Here is a 22,024-nt window from a genome sequence, read left to right on the forward strand (position 1 = left end):
CTCTTATAATTTTGTGTTTACTTTCTCTTTTAAATCTATGTTTCTATTTATGACATTTTCAAAAAATGATTTTACCATGTTTTTTGTTTATTCATCGCGTAAAAGTTAATTAATTGATCATTAATATTTCCTCTTTTCATTAATCATACTAACAACCAGATTTCACTTTTCAAACAAAATTCTCATTTTATTTGAGTTTGGTAACCCAGACCAGCCAATTTAAGTTTAAGACTCCCCTAATTTCCATACTAACATAATAATTCTATTTTCAACAAAATTTCCCAAAGTTCTATATCTGAGTTTGATGTTTGGCAACCCAGCCTGTACCCAACTTGTAGTGATTATAGTTGGGCTGGTTTCAGATGGCGGGCAGTCACCCCCACCACCACTCCGCGCACACGCACAACCACGCGCACTCTATGTACAACCATGAGAAGATGCAGAGGCCTTTGCTCAACTCCCAAGTACGGCAAATCTCACTTACACTAACACATTAACGTAGTCTAGCTGCCTGCCCGCTTGTATGCTAACGTAGAAAACATTTTGCTAACCATAGATGAAGTGTAGAAGATATAACATGTGTGAGTCTTTTTTCAGTTGAGGTATTTTAGAATGTGGAAAAACGTAAGATCTCTTTGTAAAAAGGATGGTAAAGGACCATTTGTTTTTCTGCGCCCTTACACCGATTGGAAGGTTCCATGAGACTGTAGGTGAGGTTTAGTTTTTGCCTAGTACTATGAACGTAGTCGTTCTTTTCTAACCATTGATGAAATGTGGGAATAAAAATATATGTGACTCATTGAATGCTCAGTATAGGTCCATTAGAAAAGTTGTAGAACTTGTAATGTTTGTACAGATCAAATGGAGCAAATACTGGTTTCGGTTGCACAGATTTTTGGTAAAACAGATTTATTAATACCGTATGTCTCTCTCATCTTCATGCTCATAAAAAGGCGAAGAACTGGTCACATTTATTTCTTTATTGTTATAAACCAAACGCGTTTATAACAACAACCGTTTGCGTTGGATTAGAGGTCATTTAAGTATGTGGTACTTGTGGAATGTTTATTATCAGTCTTTTAGAAAAAATTGTGGAGAATGAAAACATTTTCTATATTTTAGTTTACTACGTTGTTTAATCTATTTGGAAGAGAATAGAGGCACATTTTATGGCTGAAATGATGCTTGAAGACAACAAGTACATATACCTTCAATCAAATTGTTCCTTGCGAAAGGGTTAGTCAAATTCCAATGCAAAAGACAATATGCCTTCAAAATGTTTTCACCCTACGTATACGTTCTTTAGGTACATACAAACTTAAGATGAAAAAGAAACAGCGTATTGCTTACTACGAAATCTATTATATCAACATCAAAATAATTATTTGATTAAATAAAATCATAATGCTCCTCAAAAAAGTGTCTTAGAACCGACTAAACGGTCTCAAATCAGAATTGTGGATTTTGAAACCTTATAGTTACCAATCAGAACACTTAACTTTCTCAAACGACATGTTTGCGTCTACAATTTCGGAATTTCTTCACAAGGAAGACTGCATCACCATCAAACAGTTGAACACAACGGTTGATGGTCAAAGCGGTATTCAAATTCCCACCCTCCTACACAAGAGGCCTCAGTAGACAGTCCCGCTATCCCTGGGGTTTGTTTATTCAGATGCTTTGCCTATGAAAGGATCTAGAGCAGTAGGCAAGAAACAGCCACCCTTCTTCAAACTTCCGATCACAGACAAATACACCTGTAGTCGTCCCCGCCACCGCCACCGCTGTGACCTCCTTGTAATGTCTGGTCCTTCATATCTGAGATCGGCATAAGTTGATAATGTCTGGTGCAATTAGTCAACGAGAGTGAGTTGACATAGCAGCTGTAGTATGAGTAGAGATTCTAGATAGCTAAGATTATATTTAGTAATAGAAGGGATAATATATTTATGTCGGATACTGCAGGAGTAGGTTGACTTATTGACAAGATGTTATTTTTCGTTTTAGCTTATTTTTAAAATAAAATAATCCTGTAGATCAACAAATCAACAAGTTCACATTGAATAATACACGTATGGTATCTCTAGCCAATCCGGTCAGCACCGTAGTGGCTAAGTATCATTTTATAGTTAAACCTAACCCAATTAACAATATAACGTAAAAATAAACACAAACCTAATTAATCGTAATACTACTGTATTATAAATTACGCAATATCTCCATTCTATGCCCTAGATAACAACACCGATTCTACATTTAAATATAAATTTTCCCGATTTATAGCTATGAAGGATTTTTATTTTCACAGATTTTTAGTTAGTAGTTTGTGTTATTTTAATATTTACCTGTGTAAGTAAATGCAGAAAAAACACAAAAGCAACCAAGGGCAAGACTTTCACTAAACGCCTACCAACCAATTTCGTTTATGATAGTTTGTTCAGAGTTTAATAAAACGTAAATTTCCTCGATCAAGCTTCCAATAATCATATTGTGCTTTTGATAAGTGTATGGACTTGGACTAGCGAAATATCGACCCAGATTCGACAATCTCCCAATGTGATTTGCGTACGAAAGGGAAATCCATTAGGCAGTTTTTGCTGCTGCAGGTACATCCGAACCTTGCTCTGTTTTTGCGCTTCTTGGCACGCGAACTCCGGGGCTGGTTTTTGCTCGTTTTGGCATCGATCTCTTCCAACTCGCCCTAAACAACTGTCAATTAAAACAACTAAAAGTAAACCTACTTTGACACTTGTACACTTTTTATAAGTTTATTAGTTGACGGAGAAATTGTAAATAACACTACATTCCTTATCTTAGTTGTATCTTGTTTCCCCCCGTACAAAATATGTTGGAAATTTTAATGTGTTGATATGCACAAAAGCCTTTTTCTTCAAGTGTACCTAATAACAGTTTATATGGTAAAATATTGTTTCACTCAATAATACAGCTAGAATTGAAAGCTCTGTGATGTTTGATTGATATTTTATGGCAATTGATGAAAAATAGTACACATAACTACTTAATGTAAGACTGAAACGAATTAAAAAGATCATGAGTATCGGGATTTAATAAGTCAAAAGATGAAGCTACAATAGGTTATGTATATATAGTTTCGTTTAGTAGTTATACATAAAGAAATATGAAACCATCCTCCTGTACGTGGTCTCCAGTTAGACTGTTCATCATACCATTATTACTTATCAAGTATCATATTCTCAATCAAGAACAAAAATAAATTTGTAATACAGTGCATTAAAATGCTCTTTGATGTATCAGAATATTTCTTTTTTAATTTTTCGAGACTCTTTTAAAGGAGTTTTTAAGAGCTTACAAATTTACGATTTCATAAAACGTAATTCTCTCAGCTATAACTTTTGCGTAAGCTAACCCACACAATTAATCTTGGGCATTAAATACTAATGATTCTGACACATCGGCACAAACAGGTTGTCTTATCAATCAATAGAGAATGTCGGTTGTATAGACTACTTACACTCTATAGGTAGATTGACATCAAGCAATGAGCAAACCAGTTCTGCAAATGTTACTGGATAATCGAGCGAAGAATGGACCGAGCCTGAACAAGTCCAACTATCTAGACTGCCACTATAACTGGAACTGCTCTATAGCCCCCGCATTGTTTAAACTGTCTTACAAATTGGTTTAATCTTTATTAGCCATGTGAACATTACACTCAGGTTTCATCTAGACTGTGCATGCGAACTTCATTCTTCGGGTAGACTTCCGTATCTGTTGACACAAACAACCGAATGAAAATATATCGATTGATATATCGATGATTCGATATATCGTTCGGTTAGTTAGGTATGGTTAACCTTACCTAACTAACCAAACGATATATCGAATGAAATAATCGAATAATAAATATACATCAATTATTCGATATATTGTTCGTTTAGTTAGGTATGGTTAACCTAACCTAACTAACCAAACGGTATATCGAATGAAACAATCGGATAATCGATATTTTTATTCGGCTGTTTGTGCCAACAGATACGGAAGTCTACCCCAGTCTTCGTTTATTGCTCACAAGGTTCACCTTTTTGTGCTACGTTTGGACAGTTTAAAGGGCTTGATTTTCATCATTGACTGTTTGGGATTGAGAGGAAGTTTCAATGGCAAAAAAAATCGAGAATCCACCAAACATGTCTGAAAAATTACATTATTGAGTATCCAGTGATAGGCTGTGTAGACTGTGTTGGGAAATAAACGAAGAAAACTGCTTTTATGGTAGTTTCTCTCTCGATTCTCACATATTCAGAATCAATTTACATTATGGTTTACTTTTTTGTGCGTGTCGCTAGCCTAATGGTTAGCGTTCCGTACTTCGGTGCGGGAGGGACGGGTTCAATCCCCGGTACATCACACAAAAGATTTTTTAAAGGCTGAAGAAGACCTGGTCCTACTATAGCAGTTCTGTCCGGGACGTTTCGGCTTCCTGGACTAAATATCACGATATTTTTTTCTCATATTGGCTTCTGAGGTAACATTCACATGGGTTGTTAAAATATAACATAAAGTGTATTCAAGTTCCATAATTTGACATTGTATACAAATTATCTTCTAAAATACTTCGAAAAAAATCAGGCTTCTAAAGAGCAAAGAAAAGACTATAAAAAAGCCCTAAAATATTTCCGTCTTTAATAACATGACTGTTAAAGGTCTACTTTACGAACTACTGTTTCAGTGAACCTTTCAGAATTGCATTTTTGTTGTGAATAATTAAATTATTACCATACCCTAATGGTATATAAAAAGCTTATAATTTATTCCTGAATAAACGGTACACACCATAAATCACTCCGCCGTGTACGTTTTGTTCAGTTGAAGGTTTTTGTTTCCAAGGGGTAATTACCTAAGTCAAACTGCATGTGAGTTAATGGTTGTTATTCAATCTGAAGCGAGATTTCACGTCATTGTTTAATTATTGCGTGAGTATGACGGTTCCGAGAATCGCCGTGAGAAATTAATGCAATTAAACGATGCACTACACGACATAAGCGAGGCGGGTTGTAAGCCTTTACTTGGGGCTGCTTCAGTTGAAGATTATTCAGTAAAAATCCATGTGCAATTTGGTTACTAGGATTTAATCGTAGTCAATTGTCTCAGTCATATCTCTATGAAAGCACTAACCTCGATTCTTGACGATAAGCAAGAGATCATTGTAAACAGGGTTATCAATACATGGTAAATTTAATAATAAAGTATATGCAGAGAAAACAATGATTATTGTATTTTTGACTTTCCGAATAAATAGTAACTTATGCAATAACGTAATTTAAAACTTGTACTTACGTATGCACCGCATAAAGGTTTCAATATTTTTAAAAGGTTAAGTTATCGGTTAGAATACTATATTTTTTGTACTTTTGATTATTCTATTTATTTTTTGTTTTGTTTTTGTAGTTATTCAGCCTACACACAAGAGTTTTCCATAAACATTTTAAAACTGCAAGTCCAACAATATTTCACTGTTTCAATTTTTTTTTATGATAACATATGAATTGACATTGGTACAAGCTTTTTGCTATTTTTGAGCGTTTTAAAATTCATCTAAATTTTATTCGACGTAAGTTCACAATACAATATTTACTCAACGTCTATTAACGGAATCGGTCCACAAGTGACAGGTCGATTCATCTTACCAACGTATTTTACCGAGTTTTGCATAGACTGACCCGACGTTGCAATCCCGGGGCCGTTTTGTTGAATCACGGCTAAAAGATAAAAGAATCGCACAGATGTTCGTCGTCACAGCCCCCCGCTCTGCGCTGGGAACCGCGTCTTTAGAAATTTCTATAAAAACGCTAAAAAGGAAATAGGGTCGTGCCGGGTAGGGGAGGGGCTATTTATAAACTAAGGAAACACACATTTTTTGGGGTGGCTCCCCTAGAAAACGGCGAGATTCGGGAATTATTCGTAATTTTCAATAGCAGTCCCCTCAAAACGGATGACCAATTTTGATTTCCGTATTCGTAGGTTTTTTCTCACGGCCGACGTGACCTTGACCTGTCCAACCCCTCGTCTACCCTCGGGCCTCGAGTATGCAAAAATAACAGGGGATGAAGACGCGGCATTTTGGGATGCTGAATCAACCTTCGTAAATCTTACAGAAACGTATAGTTTAAACTTATCTGTAAAATGTGTAGAAATTATAGAAAGGCAATACAATACAGTTGAAAAAGGTCGGTGATGAAATAATTCTGTATTATGCCAAGGCAACACAGTGTTGCCTTGATTATGTAGTTTAAATTAAGATAAATCTTTGGCTTACATAAGTTATCATTCCTCGTGAATATTTGTAATAGGTACAGTAATTTATTCTCTTCCTAATGCAATAACAACACAAAATTGATGATAGTGTAAAAAACAGTGTTGATTTTAATATTCTTTCTCTCCACGTCGAACGCACCCGCAGGCGGAAGACGTCATCGTCGCTTCACCTGGCTCTGGGACATATGGTACTAAGGGTGGAGGGGGTGGGAGTTGGAAAGATGAGCATTTTTTAACCAAAGCCGACCAGCCGGCCGAACAAGCCTGAAAGAAAAAGTGAGCGAGAGAGTGTTAGTGCAGAGGGAGAAGGGAAACAACCAGTTTGCTCCCTACATCCCTCTCCGTCCCACCCCCTACCCCCTGCCGAACAAAAAAGCCGGTCGGTCTTTTTCGGATCTGCCGAGTCACTAGTCTCTGGGCGAGGGGCTAGTCTCCCCTCCACGACCATGCAACAAAAACTCTAATATCTGTCTCAAAAATGTCAAGCGGGACAGACTCTGAGGAAATAGTGCAAGTTTTTGTTAACTTTTTTCCAATTGCTTTTTATGCAAACCGCACGCGCGTGCTACGTGTTTGTTTTGGATGACCGGCTGGAAGTGTGAACAATTAGGAGACGTTCGTTTTTTACAGGTTTATCTTTTTATCCGTTCCCGTTTTTACCAAAGTTTTTACCCCGAGAAAGTTGCTACTGTGCGAATCTATCGACAGGTTTCTTCTGGACCCGGTTGTCTACGTCTACAACTCACTATGATATAGACACCTGTGGATAGTGCGGTAGCAGCTACCTTACTGCATATTGAGTTACAAAAGGAAATGGAACGCAGAAGTTTTTTCGTTGAAGTGCAATATTAACTGAAAACGAATGCTTTATCACTGATTACCTGTCAATAAAATCATATCGCTTTTTACATCGTTTACAAACAACTTTAAACAACAATCAATCTAGACGATATTATGGTCGCCCAACAATATCAATTATATATTTTTTACAGCTTCAGCTAACCGACGACTCGCTGAGAGCACACTATGACAGACTATACCTACATACTAATGAACAATGATGATAATAATAATGAACAAGTTTCGAATATCAACGATGAAGTCTTCGTATGCTCAAGCATGACCTTGGCCCACCTGCATTCCTGGTGACCTGATCAACTAATCACAACGTATCAATATCATCATATCATATCGTCAAGTCACTCGTTGACAATGAGCAAGTGTCCTGTTGTGCCAATAGCGCTGCAAAAAACTCCCTCATCGCCCCATGGCAGCAACCCTTCCTTCTCAACTTACGAGAGAGTGATTTCACGCTGTTCCCGATCATTGATCCGCTCTTGTGGATTAAGAGATTAGTGATCATTTACAGAGCCGTCTCTTTATGCTGGATCACGAGGTGCCTAATGGAGAATCTGAATAGATAGTTCCCAAGGAATAGGTAATTTGGGTCTAAATTGAGCGATGATGTAGAAAATGTGGTGATGCGAAGGATTTGAATAGTTCCCAAGTCATAGGTAATTCCAATTGAAACTGAATAAGGCACTGATATAAAATGTCAAATAAACTCGACAGTGCCCAAGGCGGAAATATATCTCCTGTATTCCTGCTTGGTGAAACTGAGGCTGGAAATGCATTAATTGAATTTGCCTTTATTGAATACTTCAGAATTTCACATGGCCTTATAATATTTGAAATGTTGCTCTGTCAATTTGATTATGAATTAATAAAATAGAATGCAATACATTTTACCTCCCTAGAGCCAAATCCAAGCTGCTATAGTTCTATCACTTTGGTGGTGTGCAATATATTTAGTTATTACTCTTCACTTATTTGATGATTTGTTATACAGGCTGCAAAGCCAGAAATTCTGATTGTGATTTCTACTTGACTATGTTGCTAAAGACGATATCAATTTGATTAGGTTACTGGGTCAGGCAGGTGTATAGTCATCTCATGATGTCATTCTTGTTGGCTGATGCTTTAAAACACTAATCACTGATACTGATTGGTATTTATGATTATCTCATCACTACGATCTACCTCGCCGGGCAAGAGCTAAGGTCATACCAGTCTATCAACGTTATTGAATGATGTTTGTGCATAGATTTATCAATAACCTGACTACTAAGTGACATGAAAGTTGCTGAATCGAGTTGGCTGCTGTTTTTTTAAAGTCGTGCAAATTCACAAATGAGTGTATAATTCGAGTTCCAATTAATTTGCGATTTTGAACCATGTAAATTGCTGTAGGCCAGATATACAATTTTCAACGCGTTAATGATTCACATGCCACCGATCCGAAGTATTTAATTAACTAAACAGCTTACATGACTAGATTTGGATGATGGGAAATTAGTTTGTGACCAAACATTATGAGACTTGAACTTTTGAAACCTCCGTTTTGGATAGCTCTAGCCTGGCAAATATCAACAAAACAGATAAACACACCTCCTTTCTCAGTAGGGATAGGTTAGGTACTTATTCGTGTATATAGACTTGTTGGCAGAAGTACACTCGGCTAGCCTAGGTTAGGTTAGGTTAGGTTAGTTTAGGTTAGGTTAGGTGAGGTTAGGTTAGGTTAGGTTAGGTTAGGTTAGGTTAGGTTAAGTTAGGTTAGATTAGATTAGGTTAGGTTAGGAACCTAAATTCCATATGTAATAACTATTTCCATATGTTTCCATATGTAATGTGTTCCATGTGTAAAGGTTAAGTTAGGTTAGGTTCGGTTAGGTTAGATTAGGTTAGGTTATGTTAGGTTAGAATAGGTTAGGTTAGGTTAGGTTAGCCGTTTAGCTGAGCTGGCTGAACCTCAACCATTGACTATGCCTCAACCTAGGTAGGAGCTGAAGTACTGTGTTGGTTGGTGGGAAGGGGGGGGGTGTAGAGGGAGTTGTGGAGTTGAGGGGGAATTAATTGCATGCAACGTTATCAGAAGCACTGACGCCATGGAAGTGCACACCGTTGTTATCAGTAGATGAGCGCAGAGCGTGTCTGTATCAGCTGATAACTCGGCAGACTTCATTATCATCTCCTAACACACTTCACTCAGCTGTCTGCACTTCCCGCCAAGGAGGTTAAAGTAAAAAATATGTTTTACAAACAGTAGAAAGTTCTATTTATATGTACTGCTTATGAAAAAAGAAGGTTTAGAATAAATTGATAAAAACGTGTTATACTAAAATTGTAGGACTAACACACAAATAGCAGTTTACAATAAACTACCAAAACAACATCCAGGCACATGAGTTTTGAAAATACAGTAACATACAAATCTATAAATAAAATTGTAATACAAAATACAAAAAATATAGCACATAAAATAAACTTTAAAAATGTACATCAAGCCTTTTTCTAGCACAGAACGTTTGTCGAGAGAGCATTAGGGCAATAATAGAGACTAGCATTTGAGTGGGTACAAAACAAAACCAAGTGCAAAGATACAAAAACCGAAAATATATTTTCTACAAATGGTGCTGGCAGCCTTTTCGCGAACCCTAAATTCATATTTAGAAAAAAACAATTAGCATCTCAGTGGAATTAACAATAAAATTTTGCGCAGAAAAAAAATAAATTAAAATTCTTTTAAAAGTACTATACGTGCACATTTTCCTGTTCAGGATTCTTTTCCAGAGCAACGTTTTTATCAAGAGCGGAGTGTTGAGTTCGCATAATTGTATAATTAAATAAAAGTAGGAATGAAGGTCTGGTGATGGTTGCCTATGATATACGGCTTAATTGTTGCGATGCAAACCACAGATAGGCTTGGCAATTGTCCATCACGTTAACGCAGAACTACCTACTATGCCTACTGTGTGTAGGCATGCTAAAGAGGGAAGTGCATATTTTGATTAGTAAGTGTGGACCTTTATGTTTTTCATGTGAAATTAGAACTAAGGATAAAACAAAGACTAGTTTGTTTCCAAACTGAAGTGTTCAATCCTCCAACCTTCCACAAACATATTATAATATCCATGGTAGTAAAATCCAAGCGTATAAGAATATTTCAAGTAATATTATAACTACTACAGAACAAACTATTAATAAGACAATTAGTTACTTATCAATCAAATGTGGCCTAGATTATCAAACACTCTTGCTAATTCATAACTTAAGTTAATTATTTGGACGTTCTTAAGGGTAAAATACATTGATTTACACGTTTAGCAAATATATGCTCCTTTTCTGTCATGTTGGTACGTACGCAAGTTTATTAATGCACGTTTTCTGCAATTATGACTCATAAAAAAATGAAACAATAAAATCAACAAAAAATATTATCACAAAAATATTTTTATTAGGATAAATGGCTAAATGCTCCCTTTTCTGTAATGTTGGTAAGAATGCAAGCTTATTTATGGACGTGTCCAGCAATTATGACTGACAAAAAAGAAGATATTTTTACAAAAGTATGGTAATTAAAAAAAAAATGAATAAGATTAGTATGTTAGTTTAAAAGTTGTGTTTTGTAAGTCATTATCCCTCCTTCACATTCGTTGATTTATTTCTTGTTTATCACCATTACTGTAGTCAATGTTGACTAGGCCTAAATACAAACAGTACCGTACTTTTATATACAAATTTTAAATATTTTTGCGCCTAAATATCTAAATTAAAAATTAAGTAGGCCTACAGTTTTTAAATATATAAGTAAACTCCATAATAAAATAATACGCTTAAGCTAATATTCATTCATTGATAGAAAATTGTGTGGATAAAAAGATAAATTCATATAAACACCCACACAGACACGCCCAACATCCACTATCAAGCCCATTCACTCTCACATGACTAGATCACTGTAAACAACCTTATCACCACGACCCAGCAACCTGCTATCAGTAGACTTGGTCAGTGAGGTGTTTACATTCAGACGCGCCGAAAATAGTTTTTTACCGCCGCATCCAGTCGATCTTTGTTTCTTTGTGCAGACTCCCCAAACACTCTCTCTTTCTCGCCCCTCCTCTTCCCCCACTCCGCTCTCCCTCCCCTACACGCCAGACGCGCCAGTCGCTCGCACCACAACATAGTAACCCGTCAGAGCTCCAACTCGCTGTTGTTTTTTCCCTTAGTTCCCTCTTTAGTTCGTTTAGTTCACCCTAGTGTTAGTCCCGAACTGTACAGTGAACATAACCTCAAAGTGTTTGTATTGGCCGGCGTCCAGTTGCGTTGTGTGATTCCTAACCTAACTCCGGGACTTTTTTAGCTCGGAGCATCAGTAGTCGCGGTGCCGGTCGGTATCTGTTTACAAACATCGTGTCGATGAGGTGACGTTGACGATGGAAGCCATGACCATGGATTACAGGGCTCGCACGGGGTTGGAGTACCACAACTCACCCCTGGGAGGTACCACTATGGCTGAGTGCAACGACTACAACCAGAGACAGGAGGATATCAAGTACTGCTACAGCAACCCCGGCACCCCTCCTACGCTCATCAGTATAGTGTCGCCGCAGCCCATCAAGGTAGGCCGGACACGTGTGGAACTAGACCATGTAAATTAATATTGGTTACTTAGCGGGGTTCGAATGTCTACCATGCATGCTCGAAATCGAGTGTAAGTTTGGCAAACCATCTCAGTGTTTCCTACGTAAACACATTTACTTCCAAAGCTAGTAGCTTATGGCTGCTTCGTCTGTAAACAAATTGTACCGCGTCACTGTTGAGCATAATTTTAGCACAGTCTACTCCTTTCTCCGTATCGGTATCATATAGCAATGGCTAACGCAAGTTTAGTACAGTATGAACCCTTTAACTCTGTAGTTGATGATTTTTATACAACAACAAAAACAAGTAAAAAGCGCGCTTATATTTTTGTAAACACATCAGTGGTACTGTTTAGGCCACAAACAGTCCCAGATAACATGACTAAACCATAATATTTAACATTTACTAGGGCTACCTCCCTTGGCTTTATTACATTTGGAAATACTGTAGTTTAGCTTTACAGTTACTCATAAGCCACAATATGAACCATGTCACCGTCTTTACGTAATTCTGAATATTTGATTACTTCCCTCGACACAGAAAATTAAACTAAAAATATAGTTGTATAAGTAGCCTGTAGCTCGAAATTGAGTATAGATAGTGAAGTACCACATACCTGTAATTGCCAATAATTATTCTCCTTGTTCTTATCCTTACCTGACCAGTGATTGAGTTACATATCCGTCGTGAACCGGCTAAACACCACGTCATTATTACTTGTTAAATTACGATAAAAAAGTCCTTACTACTGTATTCCGGTTGTACATCATTATGGAACTCAAAGCCAATTCTTCAAAATGTGACAAATACCAAAAACAGGAGGAATTGCTGGCGAAACCCCCTGTGTAGTGTTTAATTTGTATCCATTTGCAGTGTTTAGTTACTTACCTACTGTAGCAAATTAAATACTGGATTTCACTAATACTGCTGCATTTAGTATGTTTTTGTAGAACGATTAACGAATTGTTGTTTGCGTTACTGTAGTTAACAATAAAAACTCGAGTTTCTATCGTTGCTGTTAATAGTATGACTTTTATTAGATCAATAAGTGACACTGCTAACCGTGTTTCAAATATCTAGACGTGTCTTCATTATTTGTAGCCTACATCACCATTAATATATTCGAGATATCTCACTATGGTATTAGAAAAGCGTCATAATCACAAATAATAGCCTACAATGACTAAACAAACAGCGTACCTACCTATTTTTTTTTCTTTCTATAAATAGTTATCGGACAAAATTTCAATAATATTTTGCATTAATCGGAAACTTTTATGAGGCATACAGTAACTTATTTAATATAAATCAGACGAACTCGAAACCATCACACTATTTATGGTAGTTTTTGTAGCATACCCATTAAATTTGTCATGGAGCTATATTTATATTTTAAGTTATTTTGACGATTGCAATGCATGTTTATTTACATGTTAAAAACAATAAAGACATTTAATTTAATTTCAATTCAGAATAAATAGGTATTTACGCATGCTTTTTAATTACTTTTTTACATATAGTAAATGACTGTGCAGTAACAATAAACCATTTTTATTGTCCTGCATAGTCCAATAGTCATGGAGTAGAATGTTTATGGATTTGATAAATACTTTAGCTTTATTTTACCGCATTCTTGATGAGAGCCAATTTTTAATCAAAACCGAACTGATAATCGAATAAAAACATTCGATGTCCTCTACCTTATATGGGAGGAACAAAAAAACAATAACTACTGTATCTTGCTGATAGTGTAGGCTACAGTATTTGCCTTCAAGGTGAATTTTTCTTATCGCGGCAAATACAAGTAGGCCTATCACTTAGTAGTCGTGCGAAATAAACAATTACACCAACAATTATGAAAGTTACCTTCGATGAATTATATCGATGCTATGTAGGCCTACCGTCCACATTCAACTTGACTCCAATTATTTCAAAGTTCATGTTTATAAGTTTTAGATAGCCTACGAAAAACGTCTTTTTGCCATGGGCCAGGTCAAGAACAATTGAAACAAAATTTAGAAATAAAGCAAATATATTTACTACCCTGTTCATAATTTCATTAAAACCCGGGGCATTTTTTCATAAAAAAACCAGTTACAATGGGAATTTGCAATTAAAGATACACGTATTGTAGATTAAATTTACAATGATCGGAAAAATCTTAAATTAGAGAAAATATATTTTTCTTGCCCATTCCAAACTTCATTAAAAACTCGAGAATGCTTTTATAAAAAAACATCCCCAATGAAATGTATAATTTAAATTAACAATGATTGGAAACATCCCAAATGAGGAGCTAATTTTTGCGCGGTTATTATTCTTCATATCGTTGTGTTGGACTGGTAAAATGTAGCCTTATTAGCCTGGAAGCCACTTTTTTGGCTGATGAGTTATTCGTTGTTTATTTAATATATTGAATGTATCAATTTGCTTTTTTAGTGCATTTTAATTAACCTACTGAGTCACGTCTTAACGTTTGAAGTTAGCTTGTTCTATGACCTCAAATGAGACTGTACTGGTACAGGCTTTTTTCGTCGATAATATCTTCAGAAATATTCTAAAGAATATTTAAATTCTGGTGTATAAAACATAATTTATGCCCGTCATGTATCGGTGTACCCAAAGAACAGATTTTATCATTTTTAACGGATTTGCATTTAATCTATTTGAATTACAAAATCACAAACATACATAAAAAGTGAGGCTTTAACCAGAAAATTTACCTCAGCAGTTAGTTTGCGGTTCAGTAGTTGAACTGACACGGCCTTTTAAAATATTAGTACCTGATAGTATATCACTCGAACTTCAACCAAAAACTAGGCCTATTAGGTTAAACATACGTGTATATAATAGGACAAAAAAAAATAACAGTTTACACGTTTTTTGTGGTTTGAAATTTTTCATTCTTTTGTTGGATTACTAATTTTCAACGATTAGTAGAAACATATTAAGAAAAAAATTGTGATATAACATCATAAAAAAGACGAGTATAAACAAAGGGTGGGAGAAAAAACTTCAGAATAGTTACATGCTTACCAAGATATCTTCTAAGTTACGAGTTTCAAGTGGTAATTTAGAAAACAGCTGCAAACTTATAACTTTGGATGTTTACAAAAACCTTTCTCACACCAGAATGACAGTTGCCATAAAACGCGACAAGTCACATGTCTTGCACAACTTTTAAAACACATTGCATTAATGATTTCCTAGCTGCGATGAAACAACTCAAGTGCAAAAAATAACACATCCTTCTGTCAATCAACTTTTAACGAGCTCGGGAACCCAGAGTTTCGTAATTTTTAAAATGGTCTCTATGTCAGCTCAGCAGGTACTATCTGGGCTCCGGCCGGCTACATGGGTAGGCTTTTTGAGTAATGGTGTGCCAGGGGTCTAAAAGGTCCGCATAGTTGGAAAGCCTGGCTGGGGTAGGTCAGGTGGTATTGTAACCCCCCCCCCTCCCACTAGTCCTTAGTTCTCGTCCTTTGTCAGGATAGCAGCCAGAGCCGATATATTATCATGGTCTTCCAAGATAATTAGTTCTGGGAAAGTGTAAGAAGCATGTGTATATCCTGGAACTTCGTCTAGCTTGTGGTTGTAGACACAGGAGGAAATATTTAGGATTGCGGAGAGAGCATTTGTTAGGAAGGGTCGCTAAACAATGTGCTGGAATTGTTGTGTTAATCCTAGTTCGTAGAAGGGGGAGTTTTGGAAGGTGTGTGCTAACTTGGTTTGATATATGCTAAACTAAATCGCGTTGTTTTTCATCCTTGTTTTTGAACTTAGAGAAAAAATATTAAGGGAGATGTTAATAGCTCGAAACAAAAATCGGACGTCACAGAACCTAATGCTCGATAGGTATAATGATAGGCTAAACAAATGTACAAGTGTGTGTATCAGTTGTGTAGGCTACAACTTTAAAAGAATATATTTCAAGCAAAATTCTTATTGTTTCGATTCAAACAACATCATACCAATTGGCTTGCCCTTCCTACAAAGTAAAAATCATTAATTCGTGGGGTAATATTAAATTATTTCAAAGGCTTGAAAAATTATAGATAATTTTATTTGGTTGTTTTTAGCTTAGACAGTTTTCGACGTTTTAATTTCAAAACATTTGCCCATACTTAAGTCCAGCTAGGCTACAATACCTATTCAAAAGTCTATATTTAGTTGATTGTGAAATTTAAATTTAAACATTTTTAATTACACCGCCTCTTACTACAATAATGACACCAATGCAGTGTGCATTGTTTGAACTATTTCAACCGGTTTAGATTCGATCATTCAAACAAAATTGTTTCCTGAAATGACTCAAGGGAAATTGGTGCATAACAAAGTTTATGCAAATTTAATCATTGCAATTTGGCAAGGTTATTTTCTTTCCCGATATGGAAGGTAGTTGGGCATTTTTACATACTGACTCAGTTTTGTAATAGCTTAATTTGAAATGAAATGATACAGTTTAAAATAAAAATCTTGAAGTGTATTAAGAAATGTTTATTTTATGAAATACGAACATTTATACCCACGGCAATTAAAATGCTATGTCAATCATATAGAGGTTTTTTTTAATTAAAAAATGAAAATAAAAAATATTAGTCCATAAACTTTTTTTTAAGCTTATATTGTAGCTTCTGTATCCAATAGTCGGATGCATTGCACGACGTCCAAGTGCCACGACGTCCAATAATATTTATTCAGTGCCACGATGTCCAAAACATAATTTTTGAGTTGTTGCACGACGTCCAAGTGCCACGACGTCCAAAAGTACAGTAACTGCCAAAAATATAGTCTTTCTACAAGCTTTGGACGTCGTGGCACTTGGACGTCGTGAAACAGCGCACTATATAATTGTAAAAAAGTAACGTTTGCACGACATCCAAAGTCGCTGCCAGTTGCACGACGTCCAAGTGCCACGACGTCCAAGTGCCACGACGTCCAAGTGCCACGACATAAACTTCATTATGTTTGGAGTAAGCTTTTAAATACTTATTTTTTCAAGACTAGATGAATGTGCATTGATCAACATGATCTTTGAAAACTATTTTTTATACCCTCATTTTAATTTTTACTGGTATAAAGAATAGAATGCCTTTTTTGAACTGTTTTTTAGGCTTCAATTAAATGTCCTTATGTCGCAAATATGTTTATTAATAGTATTCACTTAACATTGAACATTACAGTATATTTACTCAAGATTTATTGTTTTCATATAGCACAGTTTATGTTGCCGCAACTAGCGTGGGAGCGGAAGTCCTGATAAAGGCTGGTTCTCGTAAAAGTAATAAACTTGTAGTTCGAATGAAACATTTTTTTTATTTTGTACAGGATTCATGGGATCCTCAGCATCAAGTAGAAACTGCAAAATGTGTGTCGAAGGCCTAATTAGACCTTCCGAGATTTAGACCTTCAGCAACTGATCCGTTTTTTACCTTCCTTTATTCTTTTTAATGTTGTGATTCATGTAACATACATAAACTAGAGGGCTGCTCATGCCCTTGACAAATAAATTAACATTTTCGCACAAATACAAATCAATATTGACATTAGACAAGAATTAAAAAATTAATTTATAAAGAAAACCTACAAACCTACGATAAACATGTTTTTTTATTATTATGCTTAACCTACAAATGCTATGACTTAGGGCATATCTGCTTTCCTAGATAAAAAATGCGAACTAATTGCGAGTGCGACCAGCGAGCACCTGTGCTCGCTGGTGCGACGTGAACTTAGAAAAAGACTAGTAAGAATTTACAACTGTGAATTTCTCAGAATTGATTGACAGTTCAGACGAACCTATGGCCACAGACTAGGAAACCTACAGTATTATTGTATTAGTATACTGTATTTGTATTATTGTGTTACTAGCAGAGTACCCGTCCTTAGTTCGGGGTTGGCATATAAGTATAAATGCTTATTGCAGTTATGGGAGAGGACATTATTTAAAAAAAATTGTTTTTTTTTAATTTATACGGTATCCTATTGTGTAGCACACATCTACCATAGTCCTGATGTTCTACCACTGCACCTAAACCATGGAAAAAGTTTTTTTGCTAGTTGGTTCAAATTAGCTGTGGTCATTAATGCAAACAAACAACATAATAGTACTGCACCCTGTTGGCAAGCCTTATAACTTTTTAATGCTGTTTAATATCATAGAACCAACTTGTACAGTTGAAACGGCTGACAAAATTCTTTAATTTCTTTAAATATGAATACTCATAAGGTTAACATGAGAAAGTCCAGAACCAGAGCCATGAGGCGGAGACTGAAAGAATTTTTGAGGTAAGAATATGTTAATTGGGAATGTCATCTATCATCATACCAAATTTCAACCTTGTCGGTTTAGTATTTTTCGCGTTTGCTTCTCACAAACATCCATCCATGGTTTGCACTGTAAACAAAAGCTATCACAATAGTTCCAAACCGACAAATAGAAAAAATAGGAAAATATAAATAAATATGGAAAATAGGGTAATTGTCTAACATATTTTAGTGAAATTATATAATCAGGCAAATGGAAACTCAGTCTACAGATTTGCTGTGGCAGGGGGATTATATTACGGTTTACACAAAAATAAATCAAAACATAAACCTCATAACACTCAGGATAAGGGCCTAGGTTGATATGGCAATGATTATAGAATCTTAATTATTTCCTATATCCATGATGAATGATTTCTTTTAAATCAAATTATTCCCAGTAAAATATTATTACAGCATTTCACAAAAATAGAACATACTCAGTATAATAGATCATAAACATAAACAAATGAAGTAACTGAAAGAATCATATACTAATGAAATTACATTAACATATGGTTTGACAGCTACATTTAAGTAATGTAAAATAATGTTTACATTCGGGCTAGTAACATCATTATTTTAAGTTTATAATCCTTACCCTCTCTATTCGTGCACTATTTAATATGTTTGAACCAGCTGTGTGGAATTGTGAAATCAAAATTCATTTGACAGTTAGTTCTGGTTGTTTACATTTTTAAATTTTGTAGGTTTGTTCTTTGTTACCATGGATAACATCAATCAATATTTTAAAATCTCTCACCTCAAATTGTTGAAAGCCCCCGGGGCAGAGCCCTAGGACAATATCGAAGAGGGAATAGTTGTATAATATGTATCCTCGGAGCTATAGCTTCATTTGCGTGCAATTTGAGCCCGGTCGGTTCACACAGACACACACACACACACCACCTCTTCTTTATAATAGTATAGATAGATAGATAGATTACTATTATAGTATTATATTGTCTGTGCTATGGCTAAAATACGTTTTTATTATTGCATCAGCTGGAGACACTCTCTGAAGATCTGCTTCAACCATTTGTTGTCAAACATTGATCTCGTAAAATAGTGAAATTATTTTTCGTATGCACTAATAGAGCAAGGCTTGTACTAAAAGAAACCTGTCTTTTAGTTTAAAAAATACATGTTTCACAGGAAACATTTGTAACCATTGTAGTAACACCATTATAGCTTAAAAAGTTGATAAGTGATAGTTCACGTAATATGTATTTAGGCTAGCACATTTGACGGATAAACCTATTTTGAATTTGTCTTATTATAAGCGTATGAAAATTCATATATCTTATCTCATTTCTCATTTCATCTCTTACTTATCTCATTTCTGTTCAATGGAAGTTATAAAATTTCAATCATACCGGTACTTAAATGGGAAGTCTTACAGCTGTTATAATACTGTGAAATTACCTTTACTAGCTTAAAACAACGTGGTAAAACACATAAGTACCGGTATACACAAATTTAACAAATGTGACAATAATTCTTAAATTAAAGGCGAGGCTCTTAAAGATATGATTGTCCAGGTTATACACATCTAAACAAGTACTTTAACTTTTTAAATGTATATATTTCAACACCAAAAAGAGAAGGTTATCTCATTTCTCATTTCATCTCTTATTTATCTCATTTCTGTTCAATGGAAGTTATACAATTTCAATCATACCGGTACTTAAATGGGAAGTCTTACAGCTGTTATAAAACTGTGCATACATTTTATCTTACGAGTAAATTTGCTACCAATTTATATAGTACGACAATTCTATTCTACTGCAGTACTTAGAATTATACTACTACTCACATTAAACCTACGTACCATATTTACTTTTGGGCTAGTGGTTAATTTGTTGTATTAATCATACAATATAGTGAATAGTGTAGTCATTTATTTATTTCGTTTCTATGACATAGCTCCATTTTGTAGAAATCAATAATTATGCAATCATAACAACAGAAATACTGCATCATTACATTTTACGGTGACATAGTATTTATTTTACATATAAAAAATTTCAGCTAATGCAATAATTAGTTCAATTAGAACCATTGAATATTGAATAACTTTAACATTAATCGAAGACGAAGCGGTTGACATCTTTCAAACAGTTGACTAGGCCTAGTTGCCTTCAATAATTGCAATGCGAACTGTATGCACTGAGGTCGGCAGTGTTCACAGTGTGCAGGCACTTTGGACGTCGTGGCACTTGGACGTCGTGCAACAGTCAAATATTCAGTGAAGTGAATAAAAATAGTAAATTCTTATTAGTATTTTCTAACTAGTTTTAGCTAATTCTCAAAACGAGGTGAATAAGAATTTGCTAATACTAGTTAGAATATACTTGGATCATTTGGCAATTCCTAGTATATTCTAACAGGTTAGAACAAACTAGGCCTAGAAAATACTAAGATGACGCAAACTTTCAAGTGTAAGATGAGGAAAACAAAAGAAACGATAAACAAAAATGAAACAGAAGAAACCAAAGATCTCTCACTTCCGGACCTTTACCGTTTGGTACTGCTACAGCAGATCAAACCGATCAAAATTCAAATTAAAAAGGAAACGTTACAGTTGGAACTTGGAACTACTTAAACACCCTAAGAACTCTATTGGAAGTGACATGATTATGGGCGACAACATTGATGGCACTGACGGCTTCTTTGGAAATAGCCTAAATACATTGTTTTATAAACATTGTTAAAGTCTCCCAACTCCTATTTCCTACCCCATATCCAAGATTTGTAATAAATAAATATAAAAATACCCCCGCCGCAGCAAACCTGCAGACTAAGCGAATTTCTATTTGCCTGATTAGATTTACACTAAAATGTATCCTTAAAAATATTACATTTATTCCCTATTTAAATAACATTAGTTTAACGAGTACTTAGGTTGCTGCAACAGGGAGGGTAAAAAGGTGTTTTTTGTAAAATGTTAATAGTTTAGTATGAAATGAATGCATTTTCCAAATTTGATCAAAATATGTTCATTAACAAGCAAACTACAACAGTTTACTTATTCTCCATAAGAATAATATAGGAATTTTAAATTTACAGTTTTTTGGAATTTTTTCCGTAACCATTAGCCGCATAATAACGCTTCAATATACTAAATTATTTGTTTTTTTAAGCTCTACATAATGGTTTGGAAAGAAAATGCTAAATTTTAAGTTTTTAGGGTCAAAAATGGGAAAAACCAGCTTTTACCCCATAAAACCCCCAATAAACCCCTGTTCCCTTAGTCCGATCATGCTGGTTCTCGAACTCGTTTGAATAAACGTAGGTTTACACATTTGTACCAAATTTCATCAAAATCTGATGATTTTTGCTTGAGTTATCGCGCTAACGGACACACACACACACACACATATATATATATATATATGAATTTGAACGGATGGTGTTTTTGGCCTCTAGGGACCTCAAAACGAAAAATCAATCGGTCCCGGGTCCAGGTCTTACCATGAGTACTACGGTAATAGCTTATTCCCTATATGAGAAATTCGCTAAAAAACAAAAAAAAACTTAAATTTTTGTTTATAGAAGCAAGCACTGTATGGGTGCTTTACAAGTGCACATGCTTCTACTCCAGTAAATGTACTGCTTGCACTTATCTACATCTAACTCACGCCTGACAGAGTACGTTTTTCTGTTCTGTACATTCATAAACATAGCCATGATGACTGATAACCCCTTTTCGGCCTCCGTCACCAGAATGCTAGCCTGCCTACCCCTAGCTTAAAAATCTTTAAGAATATACTAGCCCTGGCTAGTAAAAACTAACGTTTATTCACCTACAAAGGTTAGAATATTCTAGTCATTTGATGATCTTAGAATTTACTAGGGGTAGTATATTCTGACTACTTTTATTCACCTAAAACTTAGAATATACTTGAATTCAGCTTAGTTTAAGCAAATACTAGTTTTT

The 22,024-nt window shown here is 35.3% G+C and overlaps 1 protein-coding gene across 2 annotated transcripts in view; it reads left to right on the forward strand.

Moving 5' to 3' along the window:
- Positions 1-22,024, forward strand: part of LOC128990965 (zinc finger protein rotund-like) — a 250,005-nt gene that overhangs the window by 208,045 nt on the left and 19,936 nt on the right. The window contains exon 6 of one of the 2 annotated variants that reach the window (XM_054413649.1): positions 363-464. The exons of the other annotated variant lie outside the window; for it this stretch is intronic. Coding sequence (XP_054269624.1) covers positions 363-464 — 102 coding nt within the window. The remainder of the gene's footprint in view (positions 1-362; positions 465-22,024) is intronic. 2 annotated transcript variants of the gene reach the window in all.

This window comes from Macrosteles quadrilineatus, unplaced genomic scaffold (assembly GCF_028750875.1).
Source record: "Macrosteles quadrilineatus isolate MER2022 unplaced genomic scaffold, UCM_ALF_1.0 Scaffold_3__2_contigs__length_128488019, whole genome shotgun sequence".
Taxonomy (NCBI): Eukaryota; Metazoa; Arthropoda; class Insecta; order Hemiptera; family Cicadellidae; genus Macrosteles; species Macrosteles quadrilineatus.